Source organism: Cynara cardunculus (assembly GCF_001531365.2).
Source record: "Cynara cardunculus var. scolymus isolate 2C chromosome LG 2, CcrdV1, whole genome shotgun sequence".
Lineage (NCBI taxonomy): Eukaryota > Viridiplantae > Streptophyta > Magnoliopsida > Asterales > Asteraceae > Cynara > Cynara cardunculus.
Window position 1 is genome coordinate 63,629,836 of NC_037529.1, and position 14,215 is coordinate 63,644,050.

General features: G+C 34.9%; 2 protein-coding genes across 2 annotated transcripts; both read right to left on the reverse strand.

Moving 5' to 3' along the window:
- Positions 1-1,189: 1,189 nt before the first annotated feature.
- Positions 1,190-3,916, reverse strand: LOC112507730 (B3 domain-containing protein Os01g0234100-like). The gene is made up of 7 exons (XM_025112416.1): positions 3,834-3,916; positions 3,621-3,689; positions 3,415-3,449; positions 3,045-3,204; positions 2,759-2,965; positions 2,367-2,451; positions 1,190-2,270 (listed from the first exon to the last, which is right to left on the reverse strand). The coding sequence occupies exons 1-7, from the start codon at positions 3,873-3,875 to the stop codon at positions 1,564-1,566; spliced, it is 1,305 nt and encodes a 434-aa protein (XP_024968184.1). The 5' UTR covers positions 3,876-3,916; the 3' UTR covers positions 1,190-1,563.
- A 550-nt stretch (positions 3,917-4,466) lies between these two features.
- Positions 4,467-10,219, reverse strand: LOC112506681. The gene is made up of 7 exons (XM_025110912.1): positions 9,918-10,219; positions 7,808-7,865; positions 6,915-6,995; positions 6,484-6,519; positions 6,104-6,343; positions 5,661-5,802; positions 4,467-5,184 (listed from the first exon to the last, which is right to left on the reverse strand). Exons 1-7 carry the CDS (start codon positions 10,115-10,117, stop codon positions 4,700-4,702), a joined length of 1,242 nt encoding a protein of 413 aa, XP_024966680.1. The 5' UTR covers positions 10,118-10,219; the 3' UTR covers positions 4,467-4,699.
- Between the last annotated feature and the right edge of the window lie 3,996 nt (positions 10,220-14,215).

Below are 14,215 nucleotides of genomic sequence, written 5' to 3' on the forward strand. Positions count from 1 at the left end.
TATATATATATATATATATATATATATATGGATTACTTTATAAACCTTCTATTTTATGCAAACAATAGAAACCACCATCAACCACTAAAATAATTCCATGTTTTTCTCTTTAGAGATAATCTTGCTAATATTTTAATTGTTTTTAAATATGGAAGATTAAATAGAGTAATTGTTTTTAAGAAAATTGTAAATCAATTAATTTTAATATATAATTATTACCATTAATATTTAATATTCTTTTATTAAATTAAAAATATTACATCATTTACGAAGTCTATTTGTAATAATTTATTTGTTATGAAGTTATTTATTTCATTGTCATAATAACAAAAAAATCTATTTGTAAAAATACTACATCAAAATGTTTCAAAAATGAAACTAATTTCATTTTGGTTAGGAACCATGAAACTACTTTCATTAATGAAATAATAGTATTTAGGTCTTGAAATGTTTCATTGACTGAACCATATTTGGTTTCATTAATGAAACCAATTTCATCTTGGCTATAAACCATGAGACCAATTCCATTTTGGTTAGGAAACATGAAACAAATTTAAAAATGAATGAAATATTATTATTCAGTTCTTGAATTGTTTATTCAGCAGAACAACTGGACAATAATTTATTTGTTATCATACATACAATTTTATCAATACAGATAGCTTTATCTATACAGATTTTAATAGAAAATGAACTGGACAACCCCTAAGTATGCAATGTAATCAGAAGAGAATCTTTCATCTGTATAAAAGATAAAACCCTATAAATGAATTTAAAAAGATTGTAATCACAAGGGTGGTGTCTGATTGGTTTGAGCTTGGCTCCTTAGGTCAAAAGTACCAGTAGATCCCATGTTCAAATCCAAGTAGGAATAAAAATCCCCTTGTGACCATGGAGCTTCAAATGCGATGACTCCAAACTATCTGCAAAGCAAATGATTGCCTTGGAATTAGTTAGCTCGCATAACGGGTTGAATATCCAGGTTAATAAAAAAAAAATCAGAGGAAGGATTGTGAATCACCGCAATGGGAAGGAGTAGAAGATCTGAGGGTGAGGCGTTAAAGTTCTTGGAAGTATAAATGAAGGGCTTGGCATCCATCAGTTGTACGTCATGCTTTTTAACATTGTAATTAAGAGATTTCGAGACTTCATACATAAATTTAAATTAGCAGTGCATGATACATTAGAACTTGTCTTTAAGACTTTGTCTAATACAAATATAGATTATGTCAGAAAGACGATCGTAGAATTGTATAGGCCCCGAGAAGGCTCAAAAGTTTCTTACAATAGCATAGGGCGCCAAATCTACGTTCAGATGACAAGTTGCTATTACAAAACCCAATTATACAACTTGTGTAATTCATACTACATTCCTAATAGACGCGTGATCATCAATGATCGGCATCAGTCACCCAACGACCACATCAAACCATCCACAAAACTGGAAACCTTCATTGCGCACGCACAATGACAAAATCATCTCAAACGAGATCAATGTTTTCGTTCCCACAAAAAAGTTTCTACACAAAAACTGCATCATTGAGTACCATGCAAATATGTCCGTCACCAAGGTGCATTAGCTTCTTTAAGAAAGACTGGCTTAAGTTTCTGGCATTTCATCTCCAAACTTTCGATCTCAACATTAAGATTCTTGATTGCTTCTCTAACCCCACAAAGCTTTTGGTTCATAACTCTCATCTCATCTTCTGCTTTCACTTGTTCATTCCTCTTTGCCTCCAAGATCTCCTCTGATTCAAACAATAAACCTATAAGTTTACTGATCCGGTCTTGTAAGAACCCAACTCTCATACCCACCTCTTCGAAGGCCTTTAGAGTTTTATCCCATGTTTCAAAATTGTCACGAGTGGTGGTCACTTTACAAGCTTTGATGGCATCAGCGATTGTAACAGTTTCAAGAATTATTCCAACCGCTAGTTGAACATTGAGACCCTTGAGCAGGTTTTCGTGAAGATATGTCTTCTGACTACAGCATAGATCATAGTATTTGATTTGAAAATGCTTTGGTATTTCAGAATCTATGATTAAACCATCCATAACGATGCTGAAATCGTCAATACCCTTTATATCCTTGAACTCAAGAACAGATTGTGAGAATCTGAGTCCTTCAGAAACTTCCGAGTCTATATACTCACCATCGTCTCCTGATTGATCATACGTTACCAAACCTCTTTCTTGAATATCGTTTTGATGCAAGTCTATATCCATATCTTCAGCTCTCTGAGGATTCCTGGAGTCCTTTTTTATTCGACCTTAAGAGGGAAAATCAAAAGAAAAATTAGGCATCATATGTTGAATATTAAGTTGGAAATGGTGAAAGATCAAAAGAAACAAGTAAAGGAACTTACAGACATTCATGCCACAAGGAACTAAGTTTAGAAGACCAAGAGCCCCGTCGATTTCATTTAGACCATTTACCCTAACAATGTAGACCTCCAAAGAAAGAATTCAACAGAACAAGGCAATGTTGTTAGCTGAAAAGCTAGTCATGCTAGAGATTTGAACTTTTATGGAATGCAACTTCAAAAAGCTACTTTATCTTTTATGACAAGAAGCCCTCTTACCAGCCAACTTATGGCTAACCAAAAAGAGCTTTTTCAATAAGCTCAAAAGTTAAGCTATCTTATGGGTGCCAAACATAAACTAAAGATTTTTAATAGAACAATTCACATTCTAATCCTTCTTTTAGCATCTCATAAGTAAATACTAACGAAATCTGTTCATCTGTTTTGACTTTTACCTTAAATTTCCAATGTTCAATCAATTGGAAAACTAGAGCATCTCCCTCAAGCAATTTGTGAGCAATCGAGAACCCTCTCCAGCCACCGCTCAATCCAGTTTTGTCCACAAGATACTTTGTGTTGAATTCTTGTTGATCTTCATCCACCAGCACAACCATTTCATCATGCTTTGGCAGATGAACATCACAAAATTTCTTGGGAAACCCCTGCCATATGTAGCCCATATAAGATCACCTAGCCATTGCTTAAAACGACTATATATTGATCACATAGTAATGAACTTACCAGCCAAAAGCCACCTGTAACATGTGATGGAAGCATTGGCTTAACAAAACTAGGTAACTCGGATGGTAGGCTTGCTTGAACCTCAGTGGCTCGCTCGATAGCAGCAGACTTGGCTTGAGAATCAGGAGGTTGGGCTGAAGCAGCTACCTTTGGGTCATAGCTGATGGTTTGCACCCAAAGATCAAATACATGGTCAGAAATAGTCACTAAGGGGCTGTTTACCTCTTGCCCAGTCAGAGGTGTTGCTGTTCACAAACCACTCTTACCGGTTGTTGCTCAGTCAGAAATTTGGCGGATTATCCAATTTGTATTGGTAAACAGCCCTAATGAGCCAACATAAGTAGAGGAACATCTACAGATATGAACTAACCTTATTATTAAATTGCTAGCAAGATCATAATTCACCTGCAAAGAAAGGTCGTCAAAAAACTATAGATTAGGCTTTAATCCACCAAATGAAAAACCTAACAGATCATAAAAAGGGTCAAAAGGTGTAGTAAACATAAGGCAGGAAAGGTGTTCACCAAAATGACTGACAGAAAATAAGAAAGAAAAGAATCTCACAGTCTTAACCACCTGTTTAGGAAATGAAGATTTTTGCTGTAAGAATCTTTTCTTAATCTTCACCTCTTTTGTCTGTTTCCACTGCAAACAAGTTTGGTTTATAGTCAGACACGAGTGTTAAGGAAATGAGGGAAAGAAACATGGTATGATCCTGAACAGAAATAATCCATGGATTGTAAATAGGTGGATGATGATGATGTTATAAGTTATGGAGAGAGGTATTACCTTAGAACACAAAGGGGTTGTGGATTGGGGAGCAATCGCCATTAAGAAAAAGGATGGAAGAAACTGTTACCGTTTGATTTGAAAAAGGAGGAAATGGAAAGTGGTTTAGGGTTTTGAAATGGTGAAGTGACCGGATTTTATGCACGCTGTCTTGGGAGATGAAACGTTGATTTTGGAGCCAAATTTTCAAAAACTAAAAAAAAACAACTCAGAATAACCATAGTATTTTTGTAATAAATTACGGGTTTGTTTGGTAATTGCTGAATGGTTTGGTGTAAAAAGATTAAGTGTTCAGAATGATTAAAAACTCTCATGATATAATGTAAAATGAAATATAATTGTTTGATAATTGTTCACCATACATGTTTCAGGTAAGCGTTCACTAGCAATAATCATCACCCTTGCGTTATTAAGTAACATTCTTGACCATCAAAAATCGATTGTTAGCAAGTGTTAACCAAATAAGAGTTCCTTCCCCACTTATCAAATAAGACCCTCCGCGTCCCAAGCTTCATCCAGACTAATCCCATGATAGATCGCAACCGTAGACTTCACCCACGACCCAATAAACACTTACTTGGTAAGCGTTTGGTAAATGATCCATTTAATGACCCAATAAAACACACACAAATATGACTCAATCTAACAACACAAGCATCTTCTGCTTCTGCTACATTATTATCAACTCCAAAAGGTCATGCCTTACAAAACACAAAACACTCCATACATCATATATATATAGACTGGTACTACATTCCTCCTTCCTACCTGTACATTTCAAAATCTTCCATTTTAACACAACCCACAACCACCTCATCCATTCTCTCTCTCTATCATTCATATGTACATTGTCATCATCATATACCTTATAATTTTGAGCGTCGCATGCGCTTTAATGCATTTAGAGATGATCGTTTACGAGCAGATGCAAATGGCTGCCTCTTATCGAACTTAATATCCCAACCTTCAATGTTCTTGGGCACACACACATCAAACAGGACTTGACCAAGAACGCTGTGAGGGTTAAGTCTCGGAGGAGGAGGAGGACTTGCCAAATGGACACCTCTTCTTTCTTTCTGCTCGTCTTGTAAGGATCCAGATTCTTTACCAGTTTCAGAACTTGGCAGGAAGAAGTGGTCGTTTGGTCCAACCGCTACTCTTCTAAGGCTCTGGTTTGAGTCCACTGCTGCATTCTGGAGGTCGCAAATTAGTTCGTATATCTTATCGTGCATACCCTCCATGCCACATCTTTCACCAACTTTTTCTAGTTTTTGGTTAAATATCGAAGTAGAGTGCTCAAGAAACTCCGTCACAGCTGCTCTGTACTGGATGGGATTGTGCTTGTAGTGACCTATAAAAAAATCACAACACAAACAAGTATCTTGTTATCTTAAAGACTCGGACCTTACTACTTCAAATTATGTTGAAACCTCCCTTCTCTCCTCAGCGGCTCTTTTGGAGACTAATCTAATGAGATTCTACATATTGTAAGGGTGCGATTCGTATGCGAATGACGCTGGACAGACAGGACTAGATGGGGGAGGGTAAGGTAGGTGGGTGAAAGAATCGTCAAAGGTTCTAATTTGACATGGGTGGCTTAATAATTTACCAATCTTGTCCCATCCCCCCGATTTTTGTTCCATCTATTTTGGGGGGAGATAAAAATATGCATTTTTATCCCACTCAGGTCCTATCTTGTCCCAGTCTAGTGTCGTGCCAAACATGGGTTAACAAGTTTTTGTTTTATAGTGTCTTGTCTTGCTTACCAAATCATGGGTATCATTTTAGACGGTAGGACGAGAAATGAATCATGAGTTCGAAACTAACCTACATGCGGAGAGTCCTTCCATCCGATAAGTCGAACATGTCCTCCTAATCCTTGTACTTGTCGAGCAAATGAGCATATAACCGGATATGGAGCAAGATCATCATTTTCCGAACATAATATGAGAAATGGGGCCCCCAAACCCTAGATGAAAAGACAGGATGAAAACTTGTGTCAGCATAACTCAAATGAAATACCAAAAAAACCCAGTATACCCCACCTGGAGACAGGGTCCAAGGAGGGTAAGATGTATGTAGACTTGACCTCTACCCAAAAGACCAGAGCGGTTGTTTCCATGAAAACCCCCGGATTGTGAAAAATGGGAAGAAGAGAGAGACAAACATGATAAAGTTTTGAAAAACTGGACAAGTAAGCAAATAACATACAAATAGATAACTCAAATGGAATAGAACTGTTTAAAATATACTAGTATTAGGAAACTTACAACAGAGGAGTAAAGCGTTTGCCAATACTCGGAGCGTTGGGATGCAAATCTAGTAAGGAAGAGAGCATCCAAACCAGACGTGACACCTTTTGCAACCAATGACACCAACTTTGATGAACCGGGCAGGTTGAGAACGGAGGAATGTAGAGCAAACCGAGCACCCAAATCGCCAGTAACATTTACCGGACCAGAGTCGTACATTTGACCAGAGATGCAGGTCATGATCAATCGACTATCATCCTTCACAAAAAGAACTAAATATATCAAGAAAACGAAAGAGGCATCAACCACCAACTGGAGGACAAATGCCATAATTTAAAAAAAAACAATCAGACACAACATTTGTTGAATAACAATTCGCAACAACCCAACTCACATACCAGACTGAGATGTGCTTCACATGTTCCTTCAATGATCTGCATCATACATAGAATGATTACTCTTGTGATTTTCTGGAGAGTGATATCAAGAATCTTAAGAATCTTAAGTGATATGAAGAATCTTAACCAATAGGTCCATAGAAGCAGGTTCAAAGAGAACCGTAACTCCGTAAGTATTTTGAGAACATGAAAACCAACTATTCATGCTTTATTCTTGATGAATGTCATGATAGGTATTCATGATGAAAATTAGTCATAATGAAAATACATGAGATTCATGGTGTCAATGCATGATATTCATGATTATTGACGTTATTCATCATGAATAATACATGAAATTGTTGGTTCCTAGGTTCTCAAAATATTTATGGTTCTCATTTGGCCTTTCTGTAGGTCCATATAAGCTTTGTTTGAGAGTGAACCATATTTACCTGAAAAACCTTATACATACAAGCCTGTGACCCGCCAGAAAGGGAAGCAAGGACTAAAGGGGATGGTCTAGTCCTCAACTCCTGCACCCATAAAGAGGTATATATATCGTTAATATTTTAATGGGAAATAATAGAGCAAGTGCCTGGTTCCATTCATATTCATGGATCCTTTCATTCTCCTCAACCAAATGATTGTGGGTTCAAGTCTCATGGGAGACATTATTCAACTGTTTCAGGAAAAAAGATAAAGCAACTTAGTAGTTAAAAGCCATCAATGGCTTACACTGCAGCTTTCACTACAAAGTGGAAGACATGTCAATGTGATTGGTCAACTCCATTTGTACAAATATGTCCGAATTAAAAAACACAGAAAGTGTAAACTAAACCAACAAAAACCAGTATATCCCACTTGAGGTGGGGTCTAGGGACAGTAAGATGTAAGCAGACCTCACCTCTATCCCAAAGAGTAAGGCAGTTGTTTCCATGAAGACCCACAGCTAAAAGTGTAGAAACACAGAAAGTGTGTTTAGTAGCAACTCTTAGGGTCTGTTTACTAAATGTTAAACGGGTGAGTGCCTACCAATATCACTTACCTTACAGATTAAGCACAAAAAGACCGAGAATCTTACCCGGTAAGTGAGGGAAAAGACTCTTACCCGTATGCACTTACCGGGTTTAAGACGCTACCAACATTCCATTTTGATGTCCAAGAACACTATACGATAAAGTAAGTGATGATGATGTCTCTTGCCGGTATACGCTTACCCGATAAGCGTTTGGTAAACTACCCCTTAGATTTGCACCCATTTTCTAGCTTAGTGATTTTATGGACACAGACTTGGCAAAAGTGATGTTTGGCATGGCAGAAAATAGATAAACAAAGAGTAACTGACCTCTAAAAGCTCATTGAGAACAGAAAATGCAAGTGATGTGGCTCTATCGGGAAGAAATCTGCACATATCAGTTGTATCACAGATTTAGAGAAGTAAACTACAAATACCAGACAACACAATTAGATCTCAAGTATTGTTTTGGCGAATCATGAATATCCATAAACAACAGAAAAATGTTCGTTTTGGGTCCTCCCCCAACAATTATATCTAACTTCACCGCTCAAACATTCCCCATACCACATCCAAATATCAATTTACTTAACCTCAACAATGTTCGTTTTAGTGGTGGTTTGATAAAAATGAAGGAATAAGTGTTCGCAATTAAGATATTTAGGTGGTTTAGAAGCTCTATATAGCATTGGTGCCAAATGAAAAACAACTCAAAGAAAATATAGGTCAGGTAGGAAATGATGTTTGAGTTAAAAATAAAACCAGATTTGCACTTGATGGTTCAGACATCCATATATGTATGAACCCTTAATAGGCAAGTTGAACCACTAAGGCCCATTCAGATAGAGAAAACAACCATTTTTTTTAAACAAAAGACATCTGAATGAATAAGTAAATGAATATTTATTGTCTCATTAGGAGCCAAACAATCAAGGCGATAATTGGCATCGGCATCAAACACAGCCTCCCTTCCATTTGGCTTCTAATTATGACCCTTCCTGAAGTGCTTGCCATATTGTGGTTTAACATCGTCAAGCCAAAAGTTCCTTATAACTGACAAAAAAAGATATGTGTGTGGCAAGCTTTAATCAATCCACAGTTCCGCACTCGTGAACAGTACAAGATGCATATTATATAATCCTTTTAACATGTTCACATGTCTTGTCCCAGTTGTGCCCAACCATGGCCTCAGAAAAACTGCCTTTATCCACAACACCTTTTTTGGTAACTGTGGGTGTCCAGGCCAGCTTGCACACACCTCAACTAATTCTATGAAGATAACAGACAAGAAAATCCACAGTTGATCTGAGGAGACTTGAACTAACGACCTAGATAGCATGCCCAAGGCCTAGCTTGAGCTGACCCTCAAGAACTTAAATTAAAAGGTGGCCAGTAGATTAGGAGATAGCGGAACATGTTGTTTCAGTCAAAAACCACATCTAGAAGAGATAATGGCATTATAACAATCTTTCCGACCAAAAGGATCTCAGAGTAACTAGATAGTTGCATCATTATATTTTGTTGATGGGGTTCGCTAGCTGAGATGATGAGCACATACAAGTGGGCACCAGGAGCCCGTTTATTCTTGCTCTCAACAAACCAAGAAACAACTGACTGGCGCGTTACAAACAACAGAAAAATGCAACAAGACCTAAGGGATATTTGCAAAACACCTTGCACAATCAACATCAATATGGTTATAACTTTAATATGTGGATGTAAGGGGTATGAAAAAGTTAAAGCACAAAAGAAACAGTCTGCTATCGGAGTCTTTACATCACATGTAAAGACAATCGTCTGCCTTATATTGATAAAAAGAGTATAACAGAATGTCAATTTCCTCTTCTCCAAGAAATTTGCAAATTTCGAATTCCAATCATGTGAATGTGATGTATAATAAAAAGAAACCGCCAAGATTGCTTTGCTTTTTCGAAGCACCTAAAAGACAGATCTTGCAACAAGATCATCCACAATTACTATGAGTTCATTGTAACCCCAGATGAAAGGAAGGCAAAAGACTAGCAAATCTTTTAATCGATTTTCAAATTCCCAGTATTTGTAGAAAATAACAATCCCATATGATGCTCGTATCCTTAAAATCGACGAATGATCAAACCCTTATTGATGTGGATTTAATTCTCTTATTTTCTATTAAAATCTAAAGAGAAATTCATCAAAATTCGCCTTAAAAAGCGATGAATTACAGGGATCCTTTGAATCTATCTGGCATGTATGCTTTATACCTTTAACATTCCCGAATATATGATTGTCCCGATGAGAAAACCTACACTTTTAAAACACATATTATCATACAAGATACTAAACTTTTAGCAAGCACCCACAATCCAATAGTCAAAAGAACAAGTTCAGAAACTTTTCCATGGTTTAAATACTTAAAACCCTATAGATAAAACTCCTAATTGAGTAGAGCTGAACTTACGGGTTCAGAAAATCGGAAAGAACAAGAAGAGAATTCCAACCGAGAGACGAATAAAGATTCACATAATTCTTCAAGTGGTACTCTTCAAGAGAAGAACCCCAAGCGAAAATTACAACGATTCCTTCGACTCTGGTTGAAGATGGTGTCTCCTCATTTCGAACCCAGTAAAAGGTTCCTCCTCCTCCTCCACTAGTCAACATACCCTTGTCCCCTGGTTCAAACCCTAATCAAATTTCGATAATAGGACGGTTGTTGAAGAGTTCTCTTGGTGGTGGATCGTGGAGGAGGACCAGTTGGGATGTGGTTTTTGTATCTTATGATGAAGATGAGTGGGGTCCAGAGCCAAGGTGATGCGGCAAGGTGATCGCTTGGCGGAGACGTGTTTTAGTTTCCGTAGCAAGATGATCCAATTATGTCATAAAACCAAAATAATACGATAATTTTGATAAAGAAAGTAAAAATTAAAAAAAAAAAATATATATATATATATATATATATATTAAATAATTAAGGTTGCTGACTTGACTTCTCTTTAAAAATTAATTATTAATTTATGTTTGCATTTAACGTCATTCCCTTCGTTTTCCTAACTCCTCACCATCTCCCAATCGTTTCGTTTTTCTTGAGCTTATGGTTCTCTCCATATATAAAATCGAATTTCCCATCAAAATGGAATCAACAACCTTCATGTTTTATCGAGTTTGTATGTGTTATGTCGTTTCACTTTTGTAGAATTTCTTTCCGACCTATCTATATCGTTGTTCATCCTACATAAATTTTCTAGGTAACATCATCATGATATTGTAAAACCTTTTATTTCCATTTCTTTTATGTTTAAATTCTTTATGTCTTTCATCTTAAATGGAATGCCTCATCAATATGGAATCAACAACTTTCATGTTTTATAGAGTTTGTATGTGTTTTGTTGTTTCTCTTTTGTAGAATTTCTTTCCAGTCTATCAGTACCGTTGTTCATCCTACATAAATTTTCAAGGTAACATCATCATAAATGTGTCAAACCTTTTAGTTTCCATTTGTTTTATGTTCAAATTGTTTTTCATCATTCCTTCACTAAATCATTTATAAGTTACAACCAAATGTTCCATCAAAATGGAATTAATAACTAACATGTTTTTATTAAGTTTGTAAGTATTTTGTTGTTTTTCCTTTGTAGAACTTTTTCCGGCCTTTATCATTGTTCATCCTACATAAATCTTATAGGTAACATTTATGTTTAATTTTATACTTTTTTGTGAGTTATATGTTGTTGATATATGTATATGTGTGTTTCTTTCCAATCAGTACCATTGTTTTTTCTTCATAAAGAGTTTACATACAACTTTTTATTTTTTATGTGTATTATATAGTGTTGTTAATAGGTATTTAGTTTTTTATTCGAATATTATTTACGATTGTTACCTTTCTTTTTCCTCTCTTAGGGGCTGTTTGGTTGCCTCTTAATGGTGACATTAAGAGGAAACCTCTTAATCGGTAAAAGGTATAAGCTGTTTGGCAAAAAAATAAGAACCTTTTAATGATGACAAAATCCTCTTAACGATTTAGGGGTTAGGGGGCTCCTAAATGGTTCAGATGTATCTTCTTCCTTTTTTGCCCTCTCAACCTTTTCCAGCCACGATCGTTCCTCTTTCCTCCTTCCATCGATCTCGCCTCCCATGACTCGTTCCTCCTTCCACTCGATCTTGCCTCCCACGACTTGCTGCTGTGTCGTCCGGCCGCCTTCCACAGCCCCCTTGCTGCTGTGTTCTATCCTTATTGCTGGTAAGTTTTTCGATCTCGCCTCCTTGCTGTTGCGACGAGCGCTGTAATCCTTGAAGATCTCTTCGACCGTGCGCGGGCTTGAAGATATTGCAACCATTTCCATAAATAGTAAATGAAAAGCTTTTCAGATCTACGAAACTGGAGATGGATCGAAGTGAGAAGAAGGAATCAGAGATTGATCAGCAGTTCCGCCATGGATTGATTTCAAGGTCCAATAGGAAATGATCACACAGCATTTGCCAGTCGTCGACGATGAGAGAGGGATAAAGACAGAGATGGGAGGCTGCAAGGGGGAAGAACTGGCTATTCCAAGGGATTTTGACCCACAAAAACAATTGAAAGACATACAGGACAAATATGGTTGGTAATTGCTTATGAAAATAATAATGTTATGTTGGTTTGGATTAATATGAAAAATCTTGTTTTGAACTAGTATTCTATGTTTAATTGGATTAATATGAAATTCGCAGTTATATTTGTAAAGTAATTATTTTATTCAGATATCTGTCAAACAACTATATTTCATTCGCTAAATCACACAGAGGGTTAAAATGATAATTTGTTATCATTTAGAGAACAACTACCAAACAACCTTGTTTCATTCAACACTTAACCATTCTGACTTTCTTAACCATTTTGACCACTTAACTACTATGCACCAAACCATTCAGCAACTGCCAAACAGTCCCTTATACTTTCTAATTAATATTTACATTGGTATCATAATTGTTCTTCTTCTGTCAAAATCCTTAAATAATTTTTATGCTTGAGTGTGTTATATGTGTGTATAATGATAAATTGATTATAATAAGGAACAACATCCAATGATGTGGCCCAATGGTGTAGTACGAATTGTGGCCATGAATTTTCTCAAAATTTTCTAAAATGTTTAATATGTAAATGACTTCTCCACCCCTAAATAAAATATGTGTGTTTCATTATTAGACTGGTTTTCTTTTTTCTCTTTTTTTTGTAATTTTTCATTCATGAATTTAACCTATGACTATTCATTTGCTTCTTCCTTTAAATCCTCTTTAATTCCCACCCTTGAAAATTTAATTGGTATGAATAAAAAGGAAGCAAGAGACACTTGAGGAAAATACATCGAAGAAGTCCATTGAAAAGTAGGCATATCAAAGAATTCCCAATCAGGAAGACGAATACCTTCAATCACTAACATCCTGAACATGTATGCAACCATAATCTTCCCCAAGGAAAGTGGGCCATCAGATTCATGTAATCTTTTTGTCGTGTATTCTTCCATGTGATTGAATAAAGTTGTTGACATGTATATAAAAGGGTATGCAAGTAAATGTCACAATGTTATATTTTTTTCATTTAACATTGAGTATAGAATGAGAGATTTCAACAATAGATATCACTCTCTGTGGAATTTTATGTCTACTCTTTTTATCCAACGTTGGATTAATTATTTAAGTTATGGAATGCTTTCTATTATGAAGTTACAATTTGATTATTGAAGTTGTAGAATTATGATAAATTGAGCATTTTATTACGATTGTAGAGTTATCCTACTAACGGATTGTAGCTATAATTATTTATGATTTTATTGCCCTCATATATTAATGTATAGTGATCTCTCGGGTGCATGTGGAAAATCTAAACAAAGACCTTGGCAAGAGAAGAAATGATATTTGATGTTATTATTCTTAGTTCCTTTTGTATATCATATTTATATTTCGTTATTAATGACACACACACACACACACATATATATATATATATATTTAAAAACTCATTATATAAATGAAATTACAATCAATTTATAAAAAAATATTTACGTGATACTCAATATAATAATATTTTTATTTTTATTTACATAATAATAAATTGATTATAATAAATAAAAATAAATAAAATGAAGATGTTAATTAATCAAGTGAATAAAATATATTTTAGTTTACTTGTAAAAAACCCTTATCATAATCAATATACAATAAATGAATTATTTATGATAATTGAATATAGTATACGTAAATAACTGTTATTATTAATCATTATGACACGGTACTCTTTGTTTTTTATATAAGTAAATAACCATTATCATAAATTATTATTTACATAAGATTTATTATATATTTTTAATATTAGAAGCGTATTCATGCAATGCAGCGAGATACATCGTGATTTTAATATTTCATTTTATTCTTTATCTCATTCGATGTTATAATATGACTTTATATGATTTTGAGAAAGTGATGATGTTTTTATTTTTGAATAAAATATATGTTTGAAAATATCATAAAAATTTGACAAAAATATATCGATATTGGTATCAATTAACTATTTGAAATTCCTCATTTTTTGTGTAATTTTTTAATTCAATTTTTTTATAATTTAATTTATATTTGGTTTAATAATATAATTTTTTATAAAGATAATAATTATTTATTTTGTTGAAAGTCAATAATTATTCTAATTATATTTTAGATTTTTTATATTTTAAAATGAGATGTTCATCCTCTATTTGATTATGTTTATCCGCAGTTATTTATACG

Bases quoted from the DNA above. Each gene is read 5' to 3' on its own strand.
- LOC112506681 (XM_025110912.1), bottom strand. From the start codon at position 10,117: ATGTTGACTAGTGGAGGAGGAGGAGGAACCTTTTACTGGGTTCGAAAT. The intron at 6,520-6,914 runs GTAAATATGGTT...TGTATGATGCAG, and splicing joins GTATGTATAAGGTTTTTCAG to ATCATTGAAGGAACATGTGA. The intron at 5,803-6,103 runs GTAAGTTTCCTA...CTTTTCATCTAG, and splicing joins AAACGCTTTACTCCTCTGTT to GGTTTGGGGGCCCCATTTCT.
- LOC112507730 (XM_025112416.1), bottom strand. From the start codon at position 3,875: ATGGCGATTGCTCCCCAATCCACAACCCCTTTGTGTTCTAAG. The intron at 2,966-3,044 runs GTAAGTTCATTA...TACATATGGCAG, and splicing joins TTACAGGTGGCTTTTGGCTG to GGGTTTCCCAAGAAATTTTG. The intron at 2,271-2,366 runs GTAAGTTCCTTT...TTCCCTCTTAAG, and splicing joins TCCTTGTGGCATGAATGTCT to GTCGAATAAAAAAGGACTCC.